At 33.6% G+C, this 26,439-nt stretch overlaps 2 protein-coding genes across 4 annotated transcripts in view; one reads left to right on the forward strand and one right to left on the reverse strand.

Annotated features, from left to right (window-relative positions):
- The window catches only part of LOC137632335 (leukocyte antigen CD37-like), a 457,406-nt gene that overhangs the window by 368,619 nt on the left and 62,348 nt on the right, over positions 1 to 26,439 (forward strand). The gene's annotated exons all lie outside the window — the stretch shown is intronic.
- LOC137632337 (pseudouridine-5'-phosphate glycosidase-like) overlaps positions 1 to 26,439 on the reverse strand; it is a 350,199-nt gene that overhangs the window by 13,611 nt on the left and 310,149 nt on the right. The window contains exon 11 of one of the 3 annotated variants that reach the window (XM_068364268.1): positions 12,299 to 12,470. The exons of 1 other annotated variant lie outside the window; for it this stretch is intronic. In XM_068364268.1, coding sequence (XP_068220369.1) covers positions 12,315 to 12,470 — 156 coding nt within the window. In that variant the 3' untranslated portion in view covers positions 12,299 to 12,314. Of the gene's footprint in view, positions 1 to 12,298; positions 12,471 to 26,439 lie in introns of those variants that run through there. One more of the 3 variants, XM_068364269.1, reaches the window with a different exon arrangement.

The raw sequence follows: 26,439 nt of genomic DNA on the forward strand, positions 1-26,439 counted from the left end.
TTTGGCACCCCGTTCCAAGTCTTCTTTTTATCAATTTGATGCTTCTTCCTTTCTTTAGTGTTTCCTCAATTTTGGTCTGACTGTATCTACGAATATCTTGGGGTTTTGGTTCGTTTATGGTTTTGGATAGTTTTGCTAATTCTATTTCATCTCTCTTGGATTTTATCCTCATTTTCAATCTTCTCTTTATTAGGTTTTTTTTTTTTTTTTTTTTAAAGGTTTAAAGGTTAAAAGGCCGCTCATGAATGGCAGAGGCAAGGGACAGTGACATTGCTCTGGCTAGCAGGACAATGCCCTAGAGACTGACCATATTACATATGATCTGCGCCCAAGCCCCCTCTCCACCCAAGCTAGGACCAAGGCTCCCCCAAAACCCTCCATCCTTAGCTAACAAGGATGGTAAGATTGCAGCGACCAAAGAAACTGACGAGTTTGAGCGGGACTTGATCCCTAAGTCCGGCGTTCACTAGTCAGGGGCATTACTACATCGGTAACTTTTCCACCAAACTCTTGTGCTGATTCCAGTTAAAATTTCATTAGATTATTATTCATTTCTTTTTTACTTGCTTCCATTTCATCGTGTAGCTGGGAGTACCTATCGTGCATTGCTAAACTAAAATTATTAGATTTTCCTCTCATTACAGGAGTGTTTATTTTCTTTCTTAAATTTAATTTTTGTCTCCTCTTGGATTTAAACAAATTTTGCTTCTTACCCTTCTATGATCACTCGACTTACATCTTTAACTAATTTCACTTTTTCGCTGAGAATACTAATGATGATTCTCCTCTCTTCTTTTGACCTACTTTAGCATTGAAATCGCCCAAAACAAAGTATTTGAGTCTTATATTTTTTTCTAAATATCTTCAGATATTCATAAAAAGCTTCTATTCTTCCTCTGTGTAGGATGTTGTTAGTGCATACGTTTGAATGATCTTCAGTTTATACTTCTTATTTAGTTTGATAATTAATCCTGCAATTCTATCACTAGTACTACAAAATTCTTCAATGTTACCGGCAAGATCTTTATTATTAGGAAACCCCACTCTATTTTCTTTGTTCAATTCATGTTCTCAGAAGCAAAATATACCGCCCTCTTTTAATTCTATATATGATTACTCAATTCTTCTAATTTCACTCAATCCTTCCAGACTTCTAGTAAGACAGCAAGATCTTCTTTCCTAGACAGGGTCCTGACGTTGTATGTTTCAAGGTTTAGTTTCCAAAGGTGGCTTGTTCTATTCCAGAGACTTTTAGCACCCCTTCAAGTGGAATGAAGCTGCCCGCCACCTTTGACAGTTGTTCCACTGTCACTGGGGACTAGGGGGCCAAGACGGGGTTGTGATATACATGGCGGAGTTTTGGCCAAATTTTATCACCCCGCTAGTAACTGGATTGGTGATGGTGGGAGATTTTGGTTTGATCACTCACAGCAAACCAACCTAGTATGGGTGGCCCTAACCAGTATGGCTGTAGTTGATCATTGTGATGTGCAAACCCCTTCACCACGTTAAGGTATCCCCTCCGAAAAGGATGGATATATATATATATATATATATATATATATATATATATATATATATATATATATATATATATAATGTATATATACACACATACATACATATATATATATATATATATATATATATATATATATATATATATATATATATATATATATATATATATATGTATATATATGTATACATACATATATATATATATATACATATACATATATATATATATATATATATATATATATATATATATATATATATATATATATATATACATGCGCTGGTGTTTGTGTTTGTGTTTATTTACATGGTTCGTATCTATTCCGTCAAAATCTTCTCTGAAGAGTCTTCGATAATCTTTTATAAAATATATAGCGATACTTCCATGGTTTAGATTTGAATATTAAATTCCATAGAAAAGCCTTCAAAATCTGTCTTTCGCTCTCACTTTTCCCATTAAAGTTTTGATCAGCCCTCATGTTTCAATAATTATACAAACACATTCTTACATAAATTAAATATACTAGTTACACACACGTATATGTATATATATACATAGATAAATATACATACATACATATATATATATATATATATATATATATATATATATATATATACATACATATATCGATACACCTATTTCTCTCGAAAGGTTAAACGTGCCATGTGCTACACCTTAGTCATAAAATAAACTAAAAACCATAATATTCAGAACACTAGACAAAGAAATAAAGCCATTGTTAACTTCATCTTTCACAGAGCGGGATAACATTAAAAAGACAATAATAATGATAATGGGCACTAATCGTTTTCTTTCTGTTGCGAAGGGGAATTGTATCAAAAGGGGCTTGTAAAACTGAAAAATTTTCTTACCATCTTTTCACTTAAATGGGAACGTCTCGTCATTAGGCTTGGAGGGAGGGATGGGATGGAGTGGGTGCAATGCAAGTGACCACGAATAAAGAAATATTCGCCCGATAGAAAACCTTTGGCAATGATAAGCGACTGGAAATAGTCCTTCAGTAAGTATGAAACCGAAAAAAAATGCATTGCCTCTACGAATATTTGGATTGTTCGTTTGTTGCACGTTTACTAAGTAGCAAATTTATATAATGTCTATGTTCTATGGTCTTGGAACGTATTGCAATTAATCTTGTAATACAAAACTTCAAGAATTTCCGTTAAAATTAAATCAATTGCCCTCTTCACCTACTCTCCTCCTACCTAACACATTTTACATTGCTGTGAGATGTAATTTTGGAGGTATCATCATATTTCAAATTATCAATCTAAAGATACAAGGAAACGCCCTTCCATCTTATTTAACAATAGTTATCAAAGAATATAATTAAAAAATTCAAAACCACCAAGCCGAGACCGTGAAAGCTGAAGCCCACAGCGAATAAGGGACATAGTCCAGAGGGTTGTCATATAAGACATTAACGCGGCAGTAAAACCAGACCCTCATGCATTAAAGTTTTCCATTTCACGACGACATACTGTACATATAAATGAAGGAAGGCGAGTTCTCCCTACGACTCATCACCTTACATACAGTCATACAAAATGCCTCATCATACATGCTATTCATTATCTTCTAAAGTGTTTAGAGTGCAAACATATTTTGATAATTATATTGAAAGATTGGAAATTCATATAATTTTGGTAGGCCTACTTCTTCTTCGGAGTAGAGAATCAATAAAAAACCTCATAGCTCAGATGTCATTTGCTTCCAAAGTTTTGTATGAAAAAAAAAAATCAATCATTTGTATCTAAGGAAATCTTGAAGAAAATTCAATCTTGGAAATTGTATAACGCTAATAAATTTAATGACAGTGCATAAAAAATAATAAATAACTTATCATAAACGTAAACATACCTGCTTTACCTTAATCAGATTCTTAAATTTACAGTAAATTGCCAGCAAATATCAATACCAAACATATTGACAGTCCTCTTCATGCACATGAGGAAAAATCAAAACTAATGTATGAGATGTGCGAAAAACCTGGCCCAACGCAAAGTTAATTAAAATAAGTCGGAATGTATAGAAATTAAATAAAAAAACGCACTGAGAGTATAATTTAAAGGATACCTTACAGTAGACCACAACTCAAAATATTAAACAGAAAACCACTTTAAACTTCAACGTTGCAGAACTGGAATAAATAGGATAAGAAAAGAAACACTACAACACAGACTATACTTCTGAATACCTACATATATAACTCAAAATAAAACGGACAAAATCATCAGGCATGAAATACAAACCGAAGATAATCACCTAATTTTGTTTGTAAACAATGACTTTCGACTCTAGTTCAACTTCCTCTTTTAGGAGAGATAAAGGTTACTATGGCAGCCATTTGAGATAGTTTTTTTTTCTTTTTGTTAAAGCGAACTCATAAGACATATTACTCGAATAAAAATGATAGCCATCTATTTGAATTTATTAATTTGTAATTCTGCCACTTAGTCGTTCGATAAACCACATTTACATGTGGATGAATTTCAATTTCCCCATAATTTCACTAGCGAATAAATGACAATATCGCAGACTATGCAAATGAAACGCTTGTAAATCCGTATAAATTTTTAACAGTGCAATTGGAACAGCATCATAAATCAACGTTCAGATTTATTTGTGTTCGCTCGGTGGAGAAATATCTTTCAAGCGTCGCTGGGTTATGGCGAAGAGGTGTTTTATCATTTTCTTTATGACGAAAAATTCATCCTCAAAGTACATTGCACTCTAACTACCATGAAATTGTATTCATATTTCAGTTAATTGTGTCTAAACAAATGAGTTTGCTTATGGAGATAGATAAAGCCGAAAAATAACCAAATCCGTGACTGGATGAACAAGCCTAAAACGTCCCACAAGCACATTTCCATTAACAGGAGTAGGGATGAACACACCACTTTATTTCATATGCAATTGAAGTTGAAAATTCTATTTGCTAAATGCCAAAATGTGCCAAGGCAATGCAGCCATCATTTGAATTTATTCTAATGGAAGCGGAAACCATTAGTGGGAGAGTGTATGCATAAACAAGAATTACTTATGAAGTAAGGTAATTCGTATGAAGAGATAAAGCAACCACTCTCGCATAATGAAGCACAGAAATTAAGTAGCACGTATGTACAAGCTCACATGTTTAAATTAACATAAATATATGCAGGGAAACAAACATGCTTATATCCTAATGAACATCGAGATTCGTCTGCCTGTTTTGCTTTTCACGAACGAAAAATGAATATTGCATTCCTGAAAATACAAAATTTTTTGTCTTGCAAAAGGGAAAATTTCTTTACTTATCGATCTCAAAGACACATTAAGATATATGAATAACACAGTTAAATATAATTCAATCTTTACATGGGAATAATATAAGCAAAGGAAAACAATCTATTCGTAAAGGAAGGTACAATGGGATTAACTGGTACATACATTACACACTACCTCCCACAGGAATCTAATCTCAGCATTGAGCTGATGGGCACATCATAATCACAAGATCGCATATCCAATCGTTATCAAAAAGTATTCTGGGATCCCAAAATACTCTCTCTCTCTCTCTCTCTCTCTCTCTCTCTCTCTCTCTCTCTCTCTCTCTCTCTCTCTCTCTCTCTCTCTCTCTCTCTCTCTCTCTATATATATATATATATATATATATATATATATATATACACACACAAACATACAAACATCCTATATACATACATACATATATATACATATACTGTATATATATATATATATATATATATATATATATATATATATATATATATATACATATACTGTATATATATATATATATATATATATATATATATATATATATATATATATATATATATATATATATATATATATATATATATATATATATATATATATATATATATATATATGTATATATATATATATATATATATATATATATATATATATATATATATATATATATGTATATATATATATATATACATATATATATGTATATATATATATATATATATATATATATATATATATATATATATATACATATATATAGATTTATCAAAAAGCTATTTTGGTGCCACATCCACACTATTACTGCTGCTATAGTAGGCGAACCCATTATGGAGGTAACTTCTACAACATGAGATGCATCATAACCAAATACAACGCGCTAGAAAGACATGACCAAATCCCACTCCAATCACACACACTGAATGATTTACGTGTATGCCGTATGTACTCTTGCACTTCCTGGATTATATTAATGTGGGTAATGTTGCACTGGTGCCAGCAGCGGAAGTGGGGAGAACACGTTGGCAAAATCCCTGGCAAAACTAATCAAAATTATTGATAATAAAAAATTCATGAAGGGGATATTTTTGCATCAAAATGATTTCTACGGCATATCAAATTGATATGACCCTTGTTTATATGGAATCGTTAACGGGAGTAACACTAATTAAAGGGGTGATATCATACATCAGAAGCATGAATGTGGTTACTGCACAGGGAATATCGGGTATCTGACAGATGAATTTTCAAGCAGCACATTTAAGAAAAAAAGAGCTAAATGCTCCACAAAATAGATTCAAACAATAAATTCACGAAATGCAGATATCTTAATTTGGAAGGGAATGATTTATCTATGGTAAGCAAACCAACTTCGTTTTAAAATCACGCACTGCTTTTATCCGGTCGCGACATAGTATCTTCGATTCGGTTTGAGTGATTTTCTTTTCTCATTATAATGATATAATTATAATGATATAACAAGGGGACATGCAATCTACAACCTACGAACGAAGTTTGGATGCTCATTAAAATAGAGCATAATTTGGAAACGTCATGTCGCTAGAACCTTGAAGAGCGAACTCGCGCGATGGCTTCTTGTATGCTTGAGCTAAACTATTTAACGAATACAATTAGTTTCCTCCATCGTATATGTAAGCAAAGTAAGCATTCTTCGGTTGAAACTTCTATTTCTTCATTACGAAATCAATCACATTTGAATAAGCACAATGGTAAAACTGTGAAAAATATCTAGTTTTTAAAAGTTAAGAAAATTTCTTCCTGAGAATACATAAATTCAACAAAGCTCGGAATAATTCCCAGATACCAATTTGATTACTTCCTAACCAAATAGTTTAGTTTTAAAAATGAAAAGCCCCCTAAATAGCATTCCACTACAATACTCCATCCTCTTTACGAAAGAGATATTAGTTGATTAAATTAACTAGAGCTTTCCCTTTAACGAAATTAATAATTATCTGAATAGCTAGTTATTTGACCAACTTCCATTATGGTTGGCTGGTGAAGATGAAAATATTTAGTTTAAATCTTTATTTACTGCTAGTTATATGAACAAGTAGTCATTCGAGTAATTACCCCTATTTTAGTGATAAATACCCCTCCCATGTATCAAAAACTCTCACAATTACTATCATGGAGATAATACAGACAAAGTGAGGTGGACAGTTCTTGGTCCTTGAGGGATACTTACAATAAACAGTAACAGAAATGGCAAGATTGGATGAATATGTACAAGATAACCACATTATAAAGGAACCCTTATAATCAAAATCAGTTTGGCAGAACCTAGCCCATCAGCTGAACAAAAACATCCATGACATCATCAAATTAGAAAATTATGGCTGCTACAAACCAGAGAACCACTCAAATATACGCCCAAAACGTTACAGAATGAGCTGACCGTGACAATGACTACCAATACCAGACACCTATAAGTAAATAATAAATAGACCCAGAAACAATGACATCCTTAAAGCTCTGGATGCCTTAGCTGAAATCATCATCTATGGCAAATGGGAAGAAACAAATGGCAAAAACTAATAAAGACTTCCGATTCATGAGAGTGACCCCTGCACAGAAAAAAAAAAATTTATCTTGTTTGCCACAAACTGCAACCTGTTAGACCTCACTGAGGCCACCACATAATTTATGGAAGGAAACTTTACCTAGGCACCTGAACTCATTAACTGTGCATGATTTTCTATCCCTTTCCTACAAATAAAGGTGCAGACTACTTATGAGGAATTGTTACAAACTGAGATTACAAGGGTGCAGAAATGGACTTGCAATTGGACCATTATCATAATGGCTTTTGAATTTGTGGCAATTCAAGCTGTCCGTCCTGTTTTTGTTGCTGCTGCTGATATATGTAGATGCTTTTCTTATCTTTGACAATTCTTTACCATGAAGGCTAGATAGATCAGATATATACGGAGATACACACATATATCTCCATCTATACGCGCGCGCGCACACACACACACACACACACACACACACACACACACACATATATATATATATATATATATATATATATATATATATATATATATATATATATATGTATATATATATATATTGATACCCCTATAAAGGATATGCACTGAAAATTAACTTACATGCTGCTGGGAAGCACTGGGCCAAAAAAAAAAAGAAAAAAAAAAAATACATCCTACGTCTGAACTGCTGCTGTAAGGAAAGTCCCACCTCCTAAACATGTTTTAAGCGAATGGAATGTTAGCCCAAAAGCCTACAAAGCTTAAAAATGATGCTAGAGAAGTAGGCTTTTAACAGCACAGATAGCAAAGGTAGGATATCCCAAGTCTCCTCCTTGGTGTAATCCACCTGTTAAAGTATGTTTTACGGCAGGAGGGAAAAATACCTTACCTAGTAGGGTAATGAAAAGTGAGTTTTTAAATCATGCTGCTCAACATCATGGGAAACATGTTTTTACAGATGGCTCCAAATCGGCTGCAGGAGTTGGAAGTGCAGCTGTGGTGGGGGATATTGTTATTAGAAGGAAACTCCCATCCTCTTGTTCAATATTTACTGCTGAGCTGTACGCAATAATTCTCGCAGTCCAACATATTTTTAAAAATGGCAACAAAAATAGTTTTTATACAATTTTTACGGATTCCAATAGTGTTTTACTCTCATTAAAACAAATTATGCCAGGCCATCATCTAGTACAAGAGGTAAAGGACTGGTTAGTACTTCTGCAGTCTAGGAAGAGTATCAGTGTTCACTTCTGTTGGGTCCCTGCCCATGTTGGGGTGGATGGAAATGAACAAGTAGATAAGGCAGCAAAGGAAGCTTCAGGGCTAAGTAATCCATCCCCCTTGAGTATTCCTTACAAAGATCTTAAAATTGAGATTCATCTTTACTGTAAAAATAAGTGGCAAGCTCGATGGTCTGAACTGACCACCAATACAAAATTGAAACAAATCCACTCATTAGTGGATAAATGGTCATCTTGTAATTCTACAAGTAGGAGGGATACCATTATTTTAACTAGGCTGCGTATTGGCCATACACATGCAACGCACAATTATTTAATGAAGAGTGGGGAAGGGAGACAGGCCCCTCTTTGTAATACCTGTCAAGTGACAATGGATGTTAACATATTTTAGTCGATTGTCCTGTTTTTAATCTTCAGAGGAGGACATATTTACTCCAGGACAAACCTTTAAGAGATATACTGGGGGAAAACTGTAATACCCTGAACTTGAGAAAATTTATACAAAGTATTGGGTTATATTACGAGCTATAATTGATTTTATTAATTTATCTATTTATTTTACCCTTTTAATCCCTATTTATTTCACATCTAGATTTTATTGTATGAAAGTGTTGTGATTTGTATTAAAGGTTAAAATGATACTAAATGGTGTGAGTATACAGATATGATTGAATGATTTTCGTTATATAGCGCTGAATGGCCTTTGATGCCCCAGTGCTTGGCTTAATGCCTAAATCCTATATTCAATTCAATTCAAAAGCCTAGAAGGTTTCTCCCATTCTTTCCTCTATTCTATTTCCTTTTCATTTATGTTTTCATTTCTGTTTTTCAAACATTTTTATTGTTCATTTCAGTGTAGAGTATGTCTTTTGCCTTCAACAAAAATCAATACCCATGCCTAAGTTTCCTTTCTCTTCCTCCCTCCAGAAAGAACAACCCCTTTCACCTACACCCTCCACACCTCTTCTCCTTTCATTGAGAATTTGAAACCCTGAGGTTTGGTTATTTAGTTGTGTTAAAGGAATAATTTTCTTAAAACTTTCTTACTTGTTGACGAAAAAATTTGCATTTCATTTAAAAGCGCTCTTAAAAGATATCACAATAATATAACATGAAATACATTCAACTACACCCAATATGAAAAATGAATGTTGAGCAGAGCTGAACATAGTTGATGTTATCATGTAATATCTTTAAAAAGTTTTCTTTGAAAAAAAAATTGTAATATATTCGTAAACAAAGAAAAGGTTATAAAAACATATGAAATTTCATACAATGACTGGAAATAACATACTTCATGTATATCAAAATTATGTAAGTCCATGAAAAAATAAGAAACATTAAATTCCTTCAACTATTACTTTTAAGAGAGAGAGAGAGAGAGAGAGAGAGAGAGAGAGAGAGAGAGAGAGAGAGAGAGAGAGAGAGAGAGAGAGAGCTGGTGATATAATATTGCTAGTTCTCAGTTGCACTTTATAGATGATTTTCAAACAACTATAGTTTAAGACACCTATCATCTGCGGAATTCCACAGCTGTATGGGGGGGGGGAGTTGTAATAGAATGATTGCTGATAAGGAGGTATTATTCCTATTATTTTTATTATTTTTACTATCATTATTATATACACACTATATATATATATATATATATATATATATATATATATATATATATATATATATATATATATATATATACATATATATATATATATACATATATATATATACATATATATATATATATATATATATATATATATATATATATATATATATATATATATATATATATATATATATATATATATATGTGTGTGTGTGTGTGTGTGTGTGTGTGTGTGTGTGTGTGTGTGTGTTTGTGTGTGCGCACGTGTTGTACTTAGATAAATAATGATCTATATGTGCTAAAAACAAATTGTAATTGGCCATCTGAAGGTATCGGAGTGGTGAATTCAGGAGACGACCTAAAATGATTAAAATCTCACTCAGAAAACATTTGGGAGCAAAATGTAAACAAGGATATCCTTCCTTTCACCCTATTCCCTTGATGTCTATCTCAAGATCTTCCCCTGATCTGGAACTAACCTCTTCTGCATGGGTTCAGGATGCAAGTAATTTCTTTGAAGAGTTAAAGAAAATTTAAGCTTTTTACATCTATTCAAATTGCTCTAGACTACAGTGAACTTAAAACTAAATGTACAGAAAAACAAATTAGTGCATCCTGCGTCTTGAATAGTAGATCAAAAATTATTTTAGAAAGAAAACTCACGACGAAGAGCTTAATTAATACAAAATAGAATTAGCCAAAATAAAAACACCGTTTACCCCTAGAAAATAGAGGTAAAATAATGTATGCACAATAAAAAGCGTTAGGCGAGACCTAAATTGGATATATGTGCTCGAAAATTCTAACCCAAAATTCCATAATTCATATTTCATTTTTCTTTCCCCTTTATTGTATTACTATCTTAAACAATTTATTATCTTCCCGTTTCGCCAACATTCTATTTATCAACGGCTACCTTCCTAACGATCCATGTGCATGAATAGCACCCAATATGGAGACTTACTGTACATGAGTATAAAGGAAACGTCCCTTAAACGACTTCTCATTCGTGTACACACAAACGGTCACCATTCCCTTCTTTTACTAGCTTTCTCCTCTCTCACTCTGAGTCTCAGACAAACCTCATCATCATTATCATCCTGTCGTGCCAGTCATCTCGCAGCCTACCATTTTCGCTCGATATCTACAGGTGACATTGTTGACTGACGAACTGCGCTGGGGAGAGGAATGTGGGCGTGCTTTCTTGACAGGCAGATGAAAATAAAGCAGGAGTCGAGAGAGAGAGAGAGAGAGAGAGAGAGAGAGAGAGAGAGAGAGAGAGAGAGAGAGAGAGAGATGAAGATTTCAAAAGAGATTCAAACAAGAGTAGATGCCCTCCACATCACATCAAGGGTCTGCATACGAAAGCCAAACAATATTTTTTCACAACAGTATTTTCCTCTGAAGATCTAATGAAGACTGCCAACGCAGACAAAGCCTTAAATCTTAGTTAATTAGCAAAGTTGACTGTAGGATGTTCTGAAAGCTGGTGTCTGAGGGAAGGAAACCATATTGGAACGAGACGAACCTCGGTGTAAACATGTGAACTTTGTCATTTGTTTCCAAACTTGTTTGGGACTTTCAAAGTGAGGAAAGAAGAACGGTGAAGATTTAAAATTAAAGGAAGAAGAATAGAAGGACAGGTAAATTTCTTCCCGTTGAAAATGAGGATCATTCTTACATAATAATCTTTTTAATCTCAATAAGACTGTCGACGACAATTATCATAACTAAATTGATATAATTAATAAACATAGTATTTACTACCAAGATAACATCAACAAATCCATGACCAACAACAACAATGAAAATAATGAGTTATAATAAATACAATGATAACAATAATTTCTAACGATTTATTCAAGTAGAGAAAATCATTCACTACTCCGATATATTTAACAAAATGGGGTCCTAGTTACTAACATATAATTTCAAAACAATCTTAACCAATAAAATCCGAGCTAAAAGGTTATTAAACTACTCCCATTTCCAAAACAACACATATTTCATGAGTGAATGAAATAATATCACTATAAAAAAGGGAAATGAATAGAGCCTCCCAGCATTAGGTTTAACTGTCACTCATGAATGGCAGAGATAAAAGTCAGTGACAATGCCCTTCAGACTGACCATATATACATATGATCAGTACCCAAGCCCTCTCTCCACCCAGGGAGTATCAGGCAATGGTTTTGATGACTCAGTCGGTACTGTAGAGCTATAAGGCCTCCCAAACCTCCCATCCTTAGATCACAAGAAAAGTGAGGTTGCAGACACTACAAAAAAAAATATTAAGTTTGAGTGGGTCTCGAGCTCCAATCGAGCATATCGTCAAATAGGGACGTTTCCAATAGGATACCCCTAAGCTAAGATTTAAAGTTAACTGAAAAGGAGAGCTAACAGAAAATATTGAGCAATGGTTAGAAATTTGATTTAAATAGAAAAGGGGGCCGAAAGTAAAGAAAAATTATTGGAGGAGCAACTCCTAGTCAGAAATGAAATAACAATTCTTGTTTTAGTTGTTTCCAGACAAATCTTCACTCAAGTACCTTTCATATTTCCACTCCTTTGCGTCATCCCTCTATTATTTCTCTCTTTGTCCCATTTTTTCATAACTCTATGGCCTTCTATTTTCTATAATACATCTCCCAATCTTTTACTTGATATATCCTTTTCGCTACTCCACTTATTGCCCTATTCTTTTCTCTCTCCCTCTTTTATGGTTACTATGTTTTTCCTATTTATAACATATACACTCTCATCCTCGTAATTTAAACAGTTCCTCTTGCTTTTTTAAGATTCACCATTACACATTATCCAACTTCTTTTCCTTGCTATTGTTTTTCTTTATCATATCCTAGTCACCCTTTCACCTTGTATATCTTGTCCCTCTTAATTCTAGGCTAATCAAATTTGTTCTGCCTATCCCTCCCCTGTATAATATTTGGTCACATCTATTGACTTTATACATTGTACTGCCTTTCATTTTATCCGCTTTCTTTCCTTCCTTCCTTTCATTTTCACCTTTTCTTAGTTTCCTCAGGCTGAAAATATCTGAAACTCCCATTTCTGTGTTTCTCTTGATCCCAGTTATTCGCTTTCCCTTACGGTTCCAAATAACCTCATTTCTCCAGCCTTCTCTCTCAACACAAATTAAACAAACACCGTAGGTGAAATCACATTAAATAAGCCGTAAACGACCGTAAATCAAATTGACATAAAATAACGTTAAAATGTTTTCATGTGAGAGAAGACGATCAAATGCTGATGACCTTTAGTGAAGGTGAAACAATGCAGTGAAGGTACATTGTAGTAAACATTTAATTGAACAGTTTACAAATAAGTGTGTGCGGGATCGTGAACTTGTATGAAATTAAGCGTAGATATAAATTTTCATACAAATGAAAACGGCGTTAGGCCTGAGCCTCACATATATTCTTATGAATAAAAATATTTATCCAACTATATTGTCCTTTCCATTACTAATAAAAAAAAATAGTGTATGCCTGGTTTAAATAATAATAATAATAATAATAATAATAATAAATTTTACTTTAAATTAACAACAATAAAACTAACATCATATAATAATAATAATAATAATAATAATAATAATAATAATAATAATAATAATACTGGACGATTACGACAACGCCACACATTCTTATATTCATATCCATCACCATTAAACAACAACGTTTCAAACATCTCTGTTCATAATCATGTTCCTGGGTAAAGAAAATTAAACAATATAGAGCAAGCTGTATTACCTAAATCTTGTAAACAAGTAAAATTTAGAATTTGAAAAGATATATTCAGGCAATTTTCAATGGGAAATAGAAATTTCTTGGATAAGCTGTTTTTTTTTATTATATAAAAAAGCTATCAAGTGAGAATGAACACCTGGAATCATTATCACTGTGGTTTCGTATACTGGACTGTAGAGTGTTGGACAAGGCTTTGCCAGTTCTGATGCTTATTCCCTTGTGATCTAGGTAGCAAGTAAAAATGCATGTTTTTCGTGGAGCCCATATAAGCTAATTGGAAATTTGGACAGTCAAACAAGTACACTAACATGAACTCAAAGATCTTTTGCAGCTTTTCTTTATGGTTTAACAAAAAGTTTTATTTTAGAGCGGTTTTAGAATATTACATTCGGCCTAATGTTTGGCGTTGTCGTAATTCTTCACTTATCATTACTATTATTATTATTATTATTATTATTACATGCCAAGCTACAACCTTAGTTGGAAAAGCAAGATACTATAAGCCCAAGGGCTCCAACAGGGAAAAATAGCCCAGTGAGGAAAGGAAGGAAGGAAATAAATAAACTATATAAGAAGCAATGAAAAATTAAAACAAAATATCTTAAAATAACGTTAACATCAAAACAGATAATTCATATATAACTATTTAAAGATTTATGTCAGCCTGTTCAACATAAAAGCATTTGCTGCAACTTTGAACTTTTGAAGTTCTACTGATTCAACTACAGTACCCGATTACGGAGATCTTTCCACAACTTGGTCACAGCTGGAATAAAACTTCTAGAATACTTTGCAGTACTGAGGTTTCTTTCCAACCGCTCAGTGTCGGATAATACTAATAATAATAAAAATAAATAATAATAATAATAATAATAATAATAATAATAATAATAATAATAATAATGACGATAATAATAATAATTATTTAAATTCAATAACAATAAAACTAAAATCATACAATATTAATAAAAATTCCATAATATGGAGCGGAACCTCAGGGTAAATAATATGGAAAATAAATGAAATTCAGAGGAAAACTGAGATATGGGAAACGTAGTGTGCTGGTAACACACATACTGTATCTTCCCTAAAAACACACAAATTCATCTTGTCTTGAGGAATAAATCTTAATAACTAATATTCTTACAGCCAAATTCAATGTTAAAAACGCAACACCTCTTAAATTAACTTGGGCATTTTTCAACTGAAGGATATAACGATTAATTAAGAACAATTAACCAATGTCCTTCCATCTTAGAGGAAGAAAAATAATTTTCAATAAATAAATGTGAATGGAAGACGAATGATAATGACAAGGGGGTCTGAAAGAAAAAAAAACGAACAGAAAATCATTATTAGCAGTATTTGGTATAAGGGGTTGTACAAATCTAAATGGTGAGCAGTTGCCAGTGGTGCGATAAAAGTAAAAATCTGATAATACCATTACGTAAACAATATGGTTGGAAGAAGGCTTCCCAAACGACTGCTTAATCCAGTTTTATTTCTGTGTACTATTTCAAAACACATTGATAACTGGGTTAACGATAAATGGCTTAGTATATATATTCTAAACTTTTATTGTTATGGAAAGGATAATTTCATTTAATATGTACTGCAGATAGCTTTCATTTATAACTTTCTTCAATGCTAGCGTTAGATGTTTGGAGCTTAATGTTCTGATAATTCAGGAACATTTGAGCTATTCTTTATTTATAAACACTATCTACGGTGACAGTATTGTTTGAAAAGTATTGCGTAAACGTGGTTATGACGACGAAGACACCCGGAGAGTGACCAGTTTGGCTATAGCTCCAGCAACTATGATTCTAGATGACAAATGTTTAAAGATCACTCATGAATGGCAGAGGTAAGACGGTGACAATGTCCTAGTAGAACAATGCTCCAAAAACTGACAATTTATACAAAGATCAGCGCCCAAGGCCCCTAGGACCGGGAGGGCCAGCTTCGTCCATGAAAAGGAGCTTCCTACAAATAAGCAAGACTTCGTATGATACAGATATTTTGAAACCGAGAATAAAAGGAGGTAGAAAACAACGAAAACTTTTCTTTTAGAAAAGGTGTCGACAAACTATTCTATCATCATTAAACACAAGAACTTCCAGAAAATGCTGAGCTGCGATATGAACAGCATCAGACATCAACAATCACTGATCAACGCATAATTTCATAAAAATAAATAAAACATACTGACAGAAATCATGAACAATATGGGTGAACTTAAAATGACTTAGAGGTTCTTATTACTTCAGCGATTCCACACAGACATGTGACTTCATGACACAAATTCTTACAAACATGAATAGCTATATGCAAATACACATCAATTGATTTGCCCAGAATTAATGGCCTGGCAATTGAATATTTAACAATCATAGAAACTTGCTGACGGTATTGAAACAAATATTCCTATCAAAATTGCGCTAAAACTAAGGATTCTACTCCATCTATAGCTAAATCTAAATTTATGGTAATAACACAGCAACAAAAATAACAACTTCAGTCTCAGGACTAGTTACGCTGATCAGCAAAGTAATCACATCAAACATTTTAACTGGCTCCCATATTTTAAGTCTCCACAGCATTTCCAATCGAAAAACGGAATCAAAGCAACCAGTCCACACACACAAAATACACAAAACTAGACTCAGTATCGACAGGAAAATCTATTTCCTTCTACAAAAGTAAAGAAAAAGAATTGGAAGGGAAAATCCTAGTCAGAAATTGAAAAACAATTCTTGTTTTAGTTTTTACCAATAACAATGAATAAACCAAAATATATCGTTAAATCAAGAATTTAATGATTCTGAACTTTTAAATTTTAGTCAAGTATTTGGATAGCTCGCAATGGTATAAGTAAATCATAAAAACTATTATCATTATTTCTAACTAGTGAACCCGACCCGTCAAAAATGACAGCTAAATATTCAGATAGATATGCAGCACACACACACACATACATACAGATTTAACCCTTCTCATCCTCTCTTCCTTTCCTAACTAGAGCACAGAAGTTGTAGTTTCCAAGTGTACCTCACGGAGTACCACCTCTCACCAGGGTATGACTACTCACTCTCCCCCTTTACCCGAAATACGGGGAGAGACCGAGTAATTATACTTCCGGCAATGCTGTTCATCGTGACCGGATATTAAGGGAGATGAGATCCATTCATCAAGGAACAACCAGAAACGCCATTAACTTACAAAAGACGATTTGAAGAATAAGATGCGCGTCTGGCACGAAAGTAAAGGGTGATGAGGATTAACTAAGAGATGTAAGTAAATAAAAATAAATGAATATCTAACTTGTAAATGAATCTACTATATAAGTGACTCAAAAATTAAAGCTAAATAATAATGAGAAATAAAAAGTAAGCATACTTTTATGTAACGCCAAGCAAGGAAACTCGGTCCAAGGAAAAAAATCGTGACATATAACCTGTATCACAATCTAAAATCCCACGGTAGCTAGTCGGAGTTAAGTAACCTAAAATGTTTCTAATGATGTCACTTACATTTCAACCAGTGGCCATTAGCGAAAAGTAATGTTGAGCAACCCTACAGTATATTCCCATTGAAGATTCTTCGTGCGATCACAACTCCTTCACATAAGCATTAAAGCACACGGTGACATCTCTGAAACATTTCAAAGAGGAACGTTTAATTCATCAGTTTTTGGAGGAAAAACGCAATTGCAATTTCGACAGTGGATAAATTCATTTACTTTTGGAAGGTGGGCATATTTTGTACTTGATGTACAATGCTTTATATTTGTTTTTCCCTTTGTATGTGCGATTCGAAACTATCATGACACCTTCATTCTACGAAGGGTTGTGGTGGCCGATGTGGAAACGTCCCAGACAGGGATACAAGTCCCGCTCAAACTCGTTGGTTCCTTTGGTCGCTGCAACCTCACCATCCCTGTGAGCTAAGGATGGGGCTTTGGGGGAGCCTATAGGGTTATCTGCCGAGTCATCAGCAACTATTGTCTGGCCCTCCTTGGCCCTAGCTTGCGTGGAGAGGGCATTTGGGCGCTGATCATATGTATACAGTATATAGTCAGTCTCTAGGGCATTGCCCTGCTTGATAGGGCAATGTCCTTGTCCCTTGCCTCTGCCATTCATGAGCGGCTTTTAAACCTTTAAAGACTGTCTTTCACTTTGATCTAACCTTTTTTTATGATTTTAAGCCATATTCTTACGTTTATTGGTAAACATTGTTTATTATTTTTATTTACTTATTATCCTAATATATCACTGACTATTTTTCTTATCATTCAAAGCAATGTACCTGTTACATCAACACAATGATAATTTTGTTATGCGTTTAATGGTAAAATTGATTCAATACACGTTGAAAATGCTGTCACAAGTGCGTTTATTTAGATTTGCATCCCTTTAACTTGAATTACATATTGTTTTTTATGATGAGCAAATTATATATCATATATTTAAAACATCTTCCCGGACATAGTTTGAAACCATCCAGGGTTTTCTTTCTAATATACGAATAATTCTACATTTTAGTAAAAAATACCATTTGTTCAAATGACGATTAACGTTCCAGATAAACTCTACATCCTCAAAATTCTTGATTTGTTAATTTAAGGAGAAATTCGCAGATTATTATTTAAAATTACTTCATCTTTTTATATCATCTTTTACAATGCCATTTAATCATTCATTGAATACTTATGCACTTCGGGAGTCATATTCTGCTGATTTATTCACACTGTTATTCAAATTTTAAAAGCAGAAACATACATCTAAATTAACAAAACAAGAACTTTCAGTTATTCTAAATGAAAGAAAAATAATACTCGAAAAACTCTACATGTAAAAACTGCCACACTTATTTCGCATAGGAAAACCTGTCCCTTGTAACCCTCAGGATAGAAACAAGTAAACACATCCAATTAGTAAGAATCCTCAATTTTCGAAGGGTATCAACATCCTTGCATCATAAAAAGAAGAGTTTCCATTAGAAAAAAGAATTGATGTACTTAAAGAAAAATATACGCTTGCTGACAATTTTTCTTGATTGGGCCTTTGGAATACGCATCCGAAAATAGAAGTAATTGTACAAGGATTTGGAACAAAAATTGAAACGATTGTAAAACTAAATATATTTTCCTACACCAAAATAACATACAGGAGTTAGGAAGTCAAAGGGTTCATCGCTCCTGAGAAAGAATATTCAATGTCTATGGCATAACTTTTAATCGGTATTTTCCGAATAATGTCATGCATTTAATTATCTCTCTCTCTCTCTCTCTCTCTCTCTCTCTCTCTCTCTCTCTCTCTCTCTCTCTCTCTCTCTCTCTCAATAACATCTTCATTGCACAAACAACTATTGTTTTTCAATACCCTCGTGAGTTTTGGATTTTCTCTTGTGAAAACTAGCGATGCATAAAATAAACTCAACACAAAAAACTTCATTACGAGATGTATAAAAAAAAGTAGGAAAATAATGAACATGGCTCATCTCATAATCTAATGACCATACCGTTAGCTACTAACTTGATGCAATTTAATGTTTCATTGCAATGTATCAACAACACTACGAAATTACGCTTGGATTATCGTCTGAATAAGAATTGTTTGAATTTGATATAAAATCTATTCAACTCTTTCCCAAACAAAATTTTTAGTGGAAGGAAATAATACTTTCTCCATAGCCCTTGTTGACACAGGAGCGGACAGTCAAACAAACAGACACAAATGTGATATACAGTAACTACAATATAATTTTGTTGGCAGAGGTAAAAACAATAACTGTAGCTGTAGTCTCCGAAACAATATGCAAGTGACTTTTGTATACGAGGACAATAAAATCACAAGAGAATAAAACTGTACAACAAAGATAGGTCATACGAGACACAAAAACAAGGAAAAGAAACAAAAAGGTCAAGCTCCTCTTGACCTTTCAATGAAACAACATGACAATTTTTCCTTAAACCCAATCTCTCGTGAAGAAGCTAACAAATAACGACATTTTTTCTATTTCCTCTTAAAAGCAAGTAGCTGTGGCGTCATATAACTACAATCAAACAGCCAGTACTCACAAAGCTCAGCAAAATCCCCAATCTTAACTATATTTCATTTTACTCGATTTAAAAATTACGTTTGCTACCTGCATGTTGAGCGTCATTTTTTTTAAGGACCTCATTATTATAATCAATGTGAAAGTAAGATTTCTCCATCGATTTTCCTTTTAATGGGAGCTATCCATAGATGATTAACAAAAAAAAAAAAAAAAAATTGAAGCAAACAAACATTCGGTGCACTTTGTATTAGCATAAGTTATCTCCTCAAATTGATGATGTAAATTCATATTATTATTATTATTATTATTATTACTTTCTAAGCTACAACTCTATTTGGAAACGCAGGATGCCATAAGTCCAATGGATCCAACAGGGAAAACAGCCCAGTGAGGAAAGGAAATAAGGAAAAACTACAAGAGAAGTTTAAGGACAATAATAACATTAAAATAAATCTTTCACATATAAATTACATAAAAAAAACTTGAAAATAACAAGAGAAAAACTTCAAAATAACAAGAGGAAGAGAAATAACATAGAATAGTGTGCACGAGTGTACCCTTAAGCATGAGATCTCTAACCCAAGGATGGTGGAAGACCATGGTAGAAAGGCTATGGCACTACCCAAGACTAGAGATCAATGGTTTGATTTTGGAGTGTCCTTCTCCAAGAAGAGCTGCTTACCATACCTAAAGTCTCTTCTACACTTACCAAGAGGAAATTAGCCGCTGAACAATTACAGTGCAGTGGTTAACCTCTTGGGGGAAGAAGAATTGTTTGGTAATTTCAGTGTTGTCAAGTGTATGAGGAGAGAGGAGAATGTGTAAAGAATAGGCCAGAAAATCCTGTGTAAGGGCAAAAGAAAAATGAGCCGTGACCAGAGAGGGGGGATCTAATGTAATACTGTCTGGTCAGTAAAAGGACTCAATAACTCTCTAGCGGTAGTATCTCAACGGGTGGCTGCTGCAAATGAGATTTGTTCCTCAATCTCAGCATTTATGAAAAGATATGCCGTCATTTCTCAATTTGAGATATGACAATAGATCGACACGCCAAAATCAATTATCAATATATATCAGTATGACGGGATGTTTAAGGCCTGATAACTAAAAATAATGAATTCAAAACTATATAAAAACAAATCCAACATTACCCCTTTACAGCATATCAACTACAAGTTATGAGAAATACAAATATAGTAATCCATCTGATTGTTACTTAACTGACCGACTTTGACGTTTTGAAGTTAAAGAGGAACACCTAGTATGCTAACATAGGTTCAATCTATATCGATTTAGCTGAATGCCATAAATTAAAGGCGTTTGTCTACTGACTAAAACTCTGATAGCACCCATCGTGGCTCCTAAACGTGTCAAAGTATTTACTTGGCTATTAATGTCAACTTCATATGTTTACTTACATTCTTAGACTTCCGAATAAGCAAGGTTATATACAAACATGTAGGCAAATAAAACAAGTTGTAACATTTCTCCGCGGATTACAAACTACACAAAATCTAAGTTTAGGGGCTTTCGCGTTTTTTTTGAAAATATAGTTCAGGGTTTACAGCTATCAACACCACCACCGTCTATTGTAATATCTTATATTTCACCTTAAGATCTGCTTAGATTCATTAAATATACTCAGTTGACTTACTGTTACAGGGTACTGTACATGACCCATAGGTTTAGGTTCAAATGTATATTTTTTTAAACATTTATGAATAATCAGTTTTACCTCATGTTTTTTTCCAAGGAATAACTTCCTTTATATAATAAGGAGCAAGTGTCTGGCTATATATATTTCTTTCCTGCCACACTGAGTAGTATTGCCAAACGTATGACTACTAGTCTCTCCCCGTTCCTCAGGTAGTGGCGAGAGCTAGTAGTTATACCCTGATGAGAGGAGGTACCCCGAGAGGTACACTCGGAAACCACAATCTCCTAAAATTAGCCCAAACTGCCATGTTGTAGTTATGAAAGGGGGAAGGGGGGGGGGAGAGGATAAATGCGTGAGTCTGTGCATATCTATCTAAATATTTAGCCGTCATTTTTGACAGGTTGCGTACAGTAGTACAAACATAACTTCATTATTAAACCTATCAAAGATGTTTAGTTTGAATACATATCATCAACTATGTAGTAAACAAAGCAAGATTCAAAATTATCTTAAAAAGTCTCAAATGAATCAGCTTTCATTTCTCCCTGGAAAAAACACTTATTGCCATCAAGCTCGGCATAATTACACAGGTTATTTTGGAAATAACTTTAAAGCATTTGATCTGTATTACTGACCAAAAGAAACAATTGTACCAAGTAAAAATAATAAATTGCGTCTCCCACTAGTTCCCGGTTCTTCGTCACCCACTCCATCTTACTGTGATTCAGATAACACTATTTTTTTCCGTGAATAAATTCACAGGAGAATGTGAATAGTTAAAAAAAGAGAGTGCCCGTGGCGAGCAAGAAAGCTCAAAGCTGTCTTCGACCATAGAGCGCTCCAACTATGAGATATCCAAACCCTATCGAGGTGTTTCTTCTTTGGGGGAAGGCAAGGAAGTCACTGATCCACTGAAATGATGTTCTGGTTGGAGAGTTCTTTATTATTTGCTAGCTCCTAGACAGACAGTACCCTGCTCCTCACAATTCCTGCTACGGATGTGGATGTCATGTGATACAGGTCATAAAAGTTTGTGGCAGGCACATAAAGTTTTATTTGTTTACCATCTATCAGAATCCAGATTTGCATGATTCTAAATTCCATTGTCTTCTTATCTCTATGGCTAAGATGACAGAAGATAGAATGACCTCTTTTGTGCTTACTGGTAATTTCAATGCTCACTATAGGGAGTAGTTAAGTCACGTTTCTCATTCTGATTGCCACGGCATACAAGCATTGAACTTAACCTCTGAATCACGCTGTGAGCAAATCATAAGTGCGGCTACTAACAGGTCTAGTAACTGCTTGCACCTAGCATCACACTGACTCCCCTGTTGTTATTAAAAGAAATGTTAGTCCTTCAGTTGAAAAGTCTAGTATGCCGTGGATTCGTTAGTAATGAAGACTGAGCAGCCTGTCCCTAGTGTATCACACTAATGTAAGATATAAATAAAATCTCAACAGGTTGGAATGGCATTTTGAATGATCTTTTGCATTTAAATTGGTCACAATTTTATAAAAGTGTTGGGCCTGTTCTCTTGAATGAGAATCTGGTCAACATAATTGATAGATTCAATGATGATTTTCGATGTACTTATTTGGAGAAACAGGCCTGTCGGATTTGGAAAAGTAACAAATCAGATTTGACTTGGAATACCTATGCTCAGGTTACAGTTGTTGCTCAGAGTCTACGCATTAACTGAAAAGGAATACAATTTAACCATAAAAGAAACCCTTCCTGGTAGATACAAGGAACATAATGGTAGCCTACCCTTAAATCTACACTCTTTGGTGTAGACTTAACAGTTCCTCCTTTACTTGAAACAGATAGCTCTATTACTCACTGTCCAAGGAAAAGGTAATCCTTTTGAACGATGTGTTTGAGTAATGAGAAGTTCTATCTTCCCCACTCCTGTTTTCCCGGGATAAACTAAATAGTTTAGCTTTTGGATCCCAAGAAAATAAAATTCTTGTTGGGCTTTGATGATTATGGAGGTGTGAACCCAAATAGAATTTTTCTTTTGTTTTTTATAAAGACCGAGGATTTCTTAGCTCCCAAGTTTGTTATTTTTTTTTTTTTTTTTTTTTTTGCAAGATAGCGAGAGGTTCTTGTTGACCTTCGTAGAGAATTGGTAATGCTACTCCATTAGGTAAATATGTTTGTGGTAGCTCTAGCCAGTTTCCATAGCTCCTATTTCATCTAAGGGATTTGAACGTCTCTTGGTAAAACATCTAAATAGGTATACTAAAATTCATAACCTGTTAATTAGTTTGCAGTTTGGCTTTTGCAAGTGTCTTGGAGCATGTGATGTCTTTTTTACAATTTCCTATGCTGTACAGAAATCCCCTTGATTGCAGTCAGGAAGTTTATGTGATTGGCCTAGATTTTAGTGCAGCCTATGCTCACGAGGTCCTAGTCTTAAAACTAAAATAGATCGGAGTAGGTGAGTCTTTTCTCAGCATTATTTTTGAAATTTTAAGTAATAGATTACGGAGTATTTGTTGATGAGCACCATAGTGTTTATAAGGATGTAATATCAGGTGTTTCTGAGGGTAGTGTTCTTGGCCCAGTAATTTTCTTACTATATACGCATGTTATGTGGGGGTTGGCCTAGAAAGCAAGTTTGTTGGATATGCAAATGATGCTACTCTTTTTGCATCAATTCTATCTCCTGGATGTAGATTTTGATCCATGATGCGCTGCAACGTACTTAGGGTTACTTGTCACGAGGAGTAGCATGGAAAAACTGCAATATGCTACAATTGAGTTGCACAATGATTTAGTGCCCAGATATTTTTCAATCAAGAAAATCTTTATTAAATAGAAATTAAAACGATAAATATCGTTTTTTTTTAATGGTAACGTTATTTCCTTGTTACATATAGTTTCCATTACGCATTTCATTAAAAAAGAAACCAACTTTCTTTGACAATTTACGTTTAACAAAACTGTATCAAAACTAACTATAAAGCTCATTCATGGCAATTAAAAATGTCTCGTACAGTTTTTTGAATGAAAGATATGGAAAATTTTTACTCCTCTCTCTCTCTCTCTCTCTCTCTCTCTCTCTCTCTCTCTCTCTCTCTCTCTCTCTCTCTCATTAAGCATACAGTGTATAAATGTATGTGGGTTATTGATTTGAAATTGCTTTATAAATAATCCTCTTATCGAAGAGATATATCTCTTACTTAAAAACGAACTGTAAACACTTTCTTTTCCTCCAACTTCATATATATTCAGCGATAGTGTCAAGTTCTTCTAATTAAGCCGAAACAAATAAAACTAAGGTCAAACCTTCGGCGTGAGCTAACATAAATCGAAGGAGCTGCCAAGTTCGGTGTTTTTTAATGTATCTAATCTCTATTTATTCCTTGGAAAAAAAATTTGAGCAATTTCAATATAGCTATTCCTAAGATGCGTTTTTTATGACTCAATGTTTGATATCACTAAAATCTTTACAAAGGGGATTAGTTGACATTACAGTCTCCCTCAATAACACAAATTCTGATTGACAGAACAATAAACGTAGAAAACTAACACGCCAAATATAAAGAGTTACAATGAGAGCAACACCAGATATATCAAGAACAATTATATCAACTGATCTTAATCAGCAAATTTAAACGATATAAGACCACAATTAAAAAGCACTGACAGATAAGTACAATTAAATGTTACTTACGTATATAAGCCTCAAGAAACATTGCGGAGGCAAATAAACATTCGTGAACATTACCGAGGCATATAATATTATTAAACATTACTGAGGCATATAACGTAACTGTTGAGGGTGAATGGAGGGTAATTAAAGATATGAAGAACATGAAATTACACCACAAGGTATGTAAGGTATGGCTGTATCAGAGAAGGATTTCAATAGGCGAGATGAATAATTGGTCCTTCATATGAAGGTAAATGTAATAGAAGGCACTTTAAGAATTACACGCATAAACCTGCTGAGTATACCAGAGAATGTGTATACTATGACTTTGATTGAGGAAAATAGACTGAGAGAATCTTCCTCGATGAAGAACACGTATTTTCGATATATAAAAAGAGTAAACGAGATGCCATAAAAGTCTTTTGACAGAACTGATAGAAATGCAACAAGGGTGAGTGACTAACTAGGTGCACAAATGGGCCAAGACAGGATTTTGTAATAGTCTTACGATTACCGCAATGCAATAATTTGACAAAAGGAAACTACACGTTTGTGTATGGAGGATCACAGAACGATTCTGGAATGGTTAGTTTTTTTCAGATGATATAATATTTATTTGGATACTGAAAAACTAGACAGTGTGAAGCTGTACAAATTATAAAATATTTGAAAGTATTTTCAAGAAAAATAAGTTAAATAGGAGCAAACTACGAAGATGAATCCAATAAATGTTGTACAGGTGGTGGGATAATAGAAGCGATTGACTCAAAAAAGAAATTGGGAATAATTACACCATGTTTCTATAACATTTCAATAGCAAAAATTTAAGGAATTAATTTATTCTGTGACAGTAATGTCGACATTAATTCTCCATGAACTGATAGGATTTTGCGAAACGAAAACTATAATGGTAAATATGGATACATCATCAGCGAACGAAAACAAATTTCTTTGGTAATAAGAACCAATATTAGAGTAACTACGACATACTGTAATGTAAGTTCCAGCTCATGTCACAGCTTAATATGGATTTATGTGATATTATAATTACAGATGCTGTACCTAAAATAATATAGCCATAAATCGGGAAAAGAAA

Source organism: Palaemon carinicauda, chromosome 41 (assembly GCF_036898095.1).
Source record: "Palaemon carinicauda isolate YSFRI2023 chromosome 41, ASM3689809v2, whole genome shotgun sequence".
NCBI lineage: Eukaryota > Metazoa > Arthropoda > Malacostraca > Decapoda > Palaemonidae > Palaemon > Palaemon carinicauda.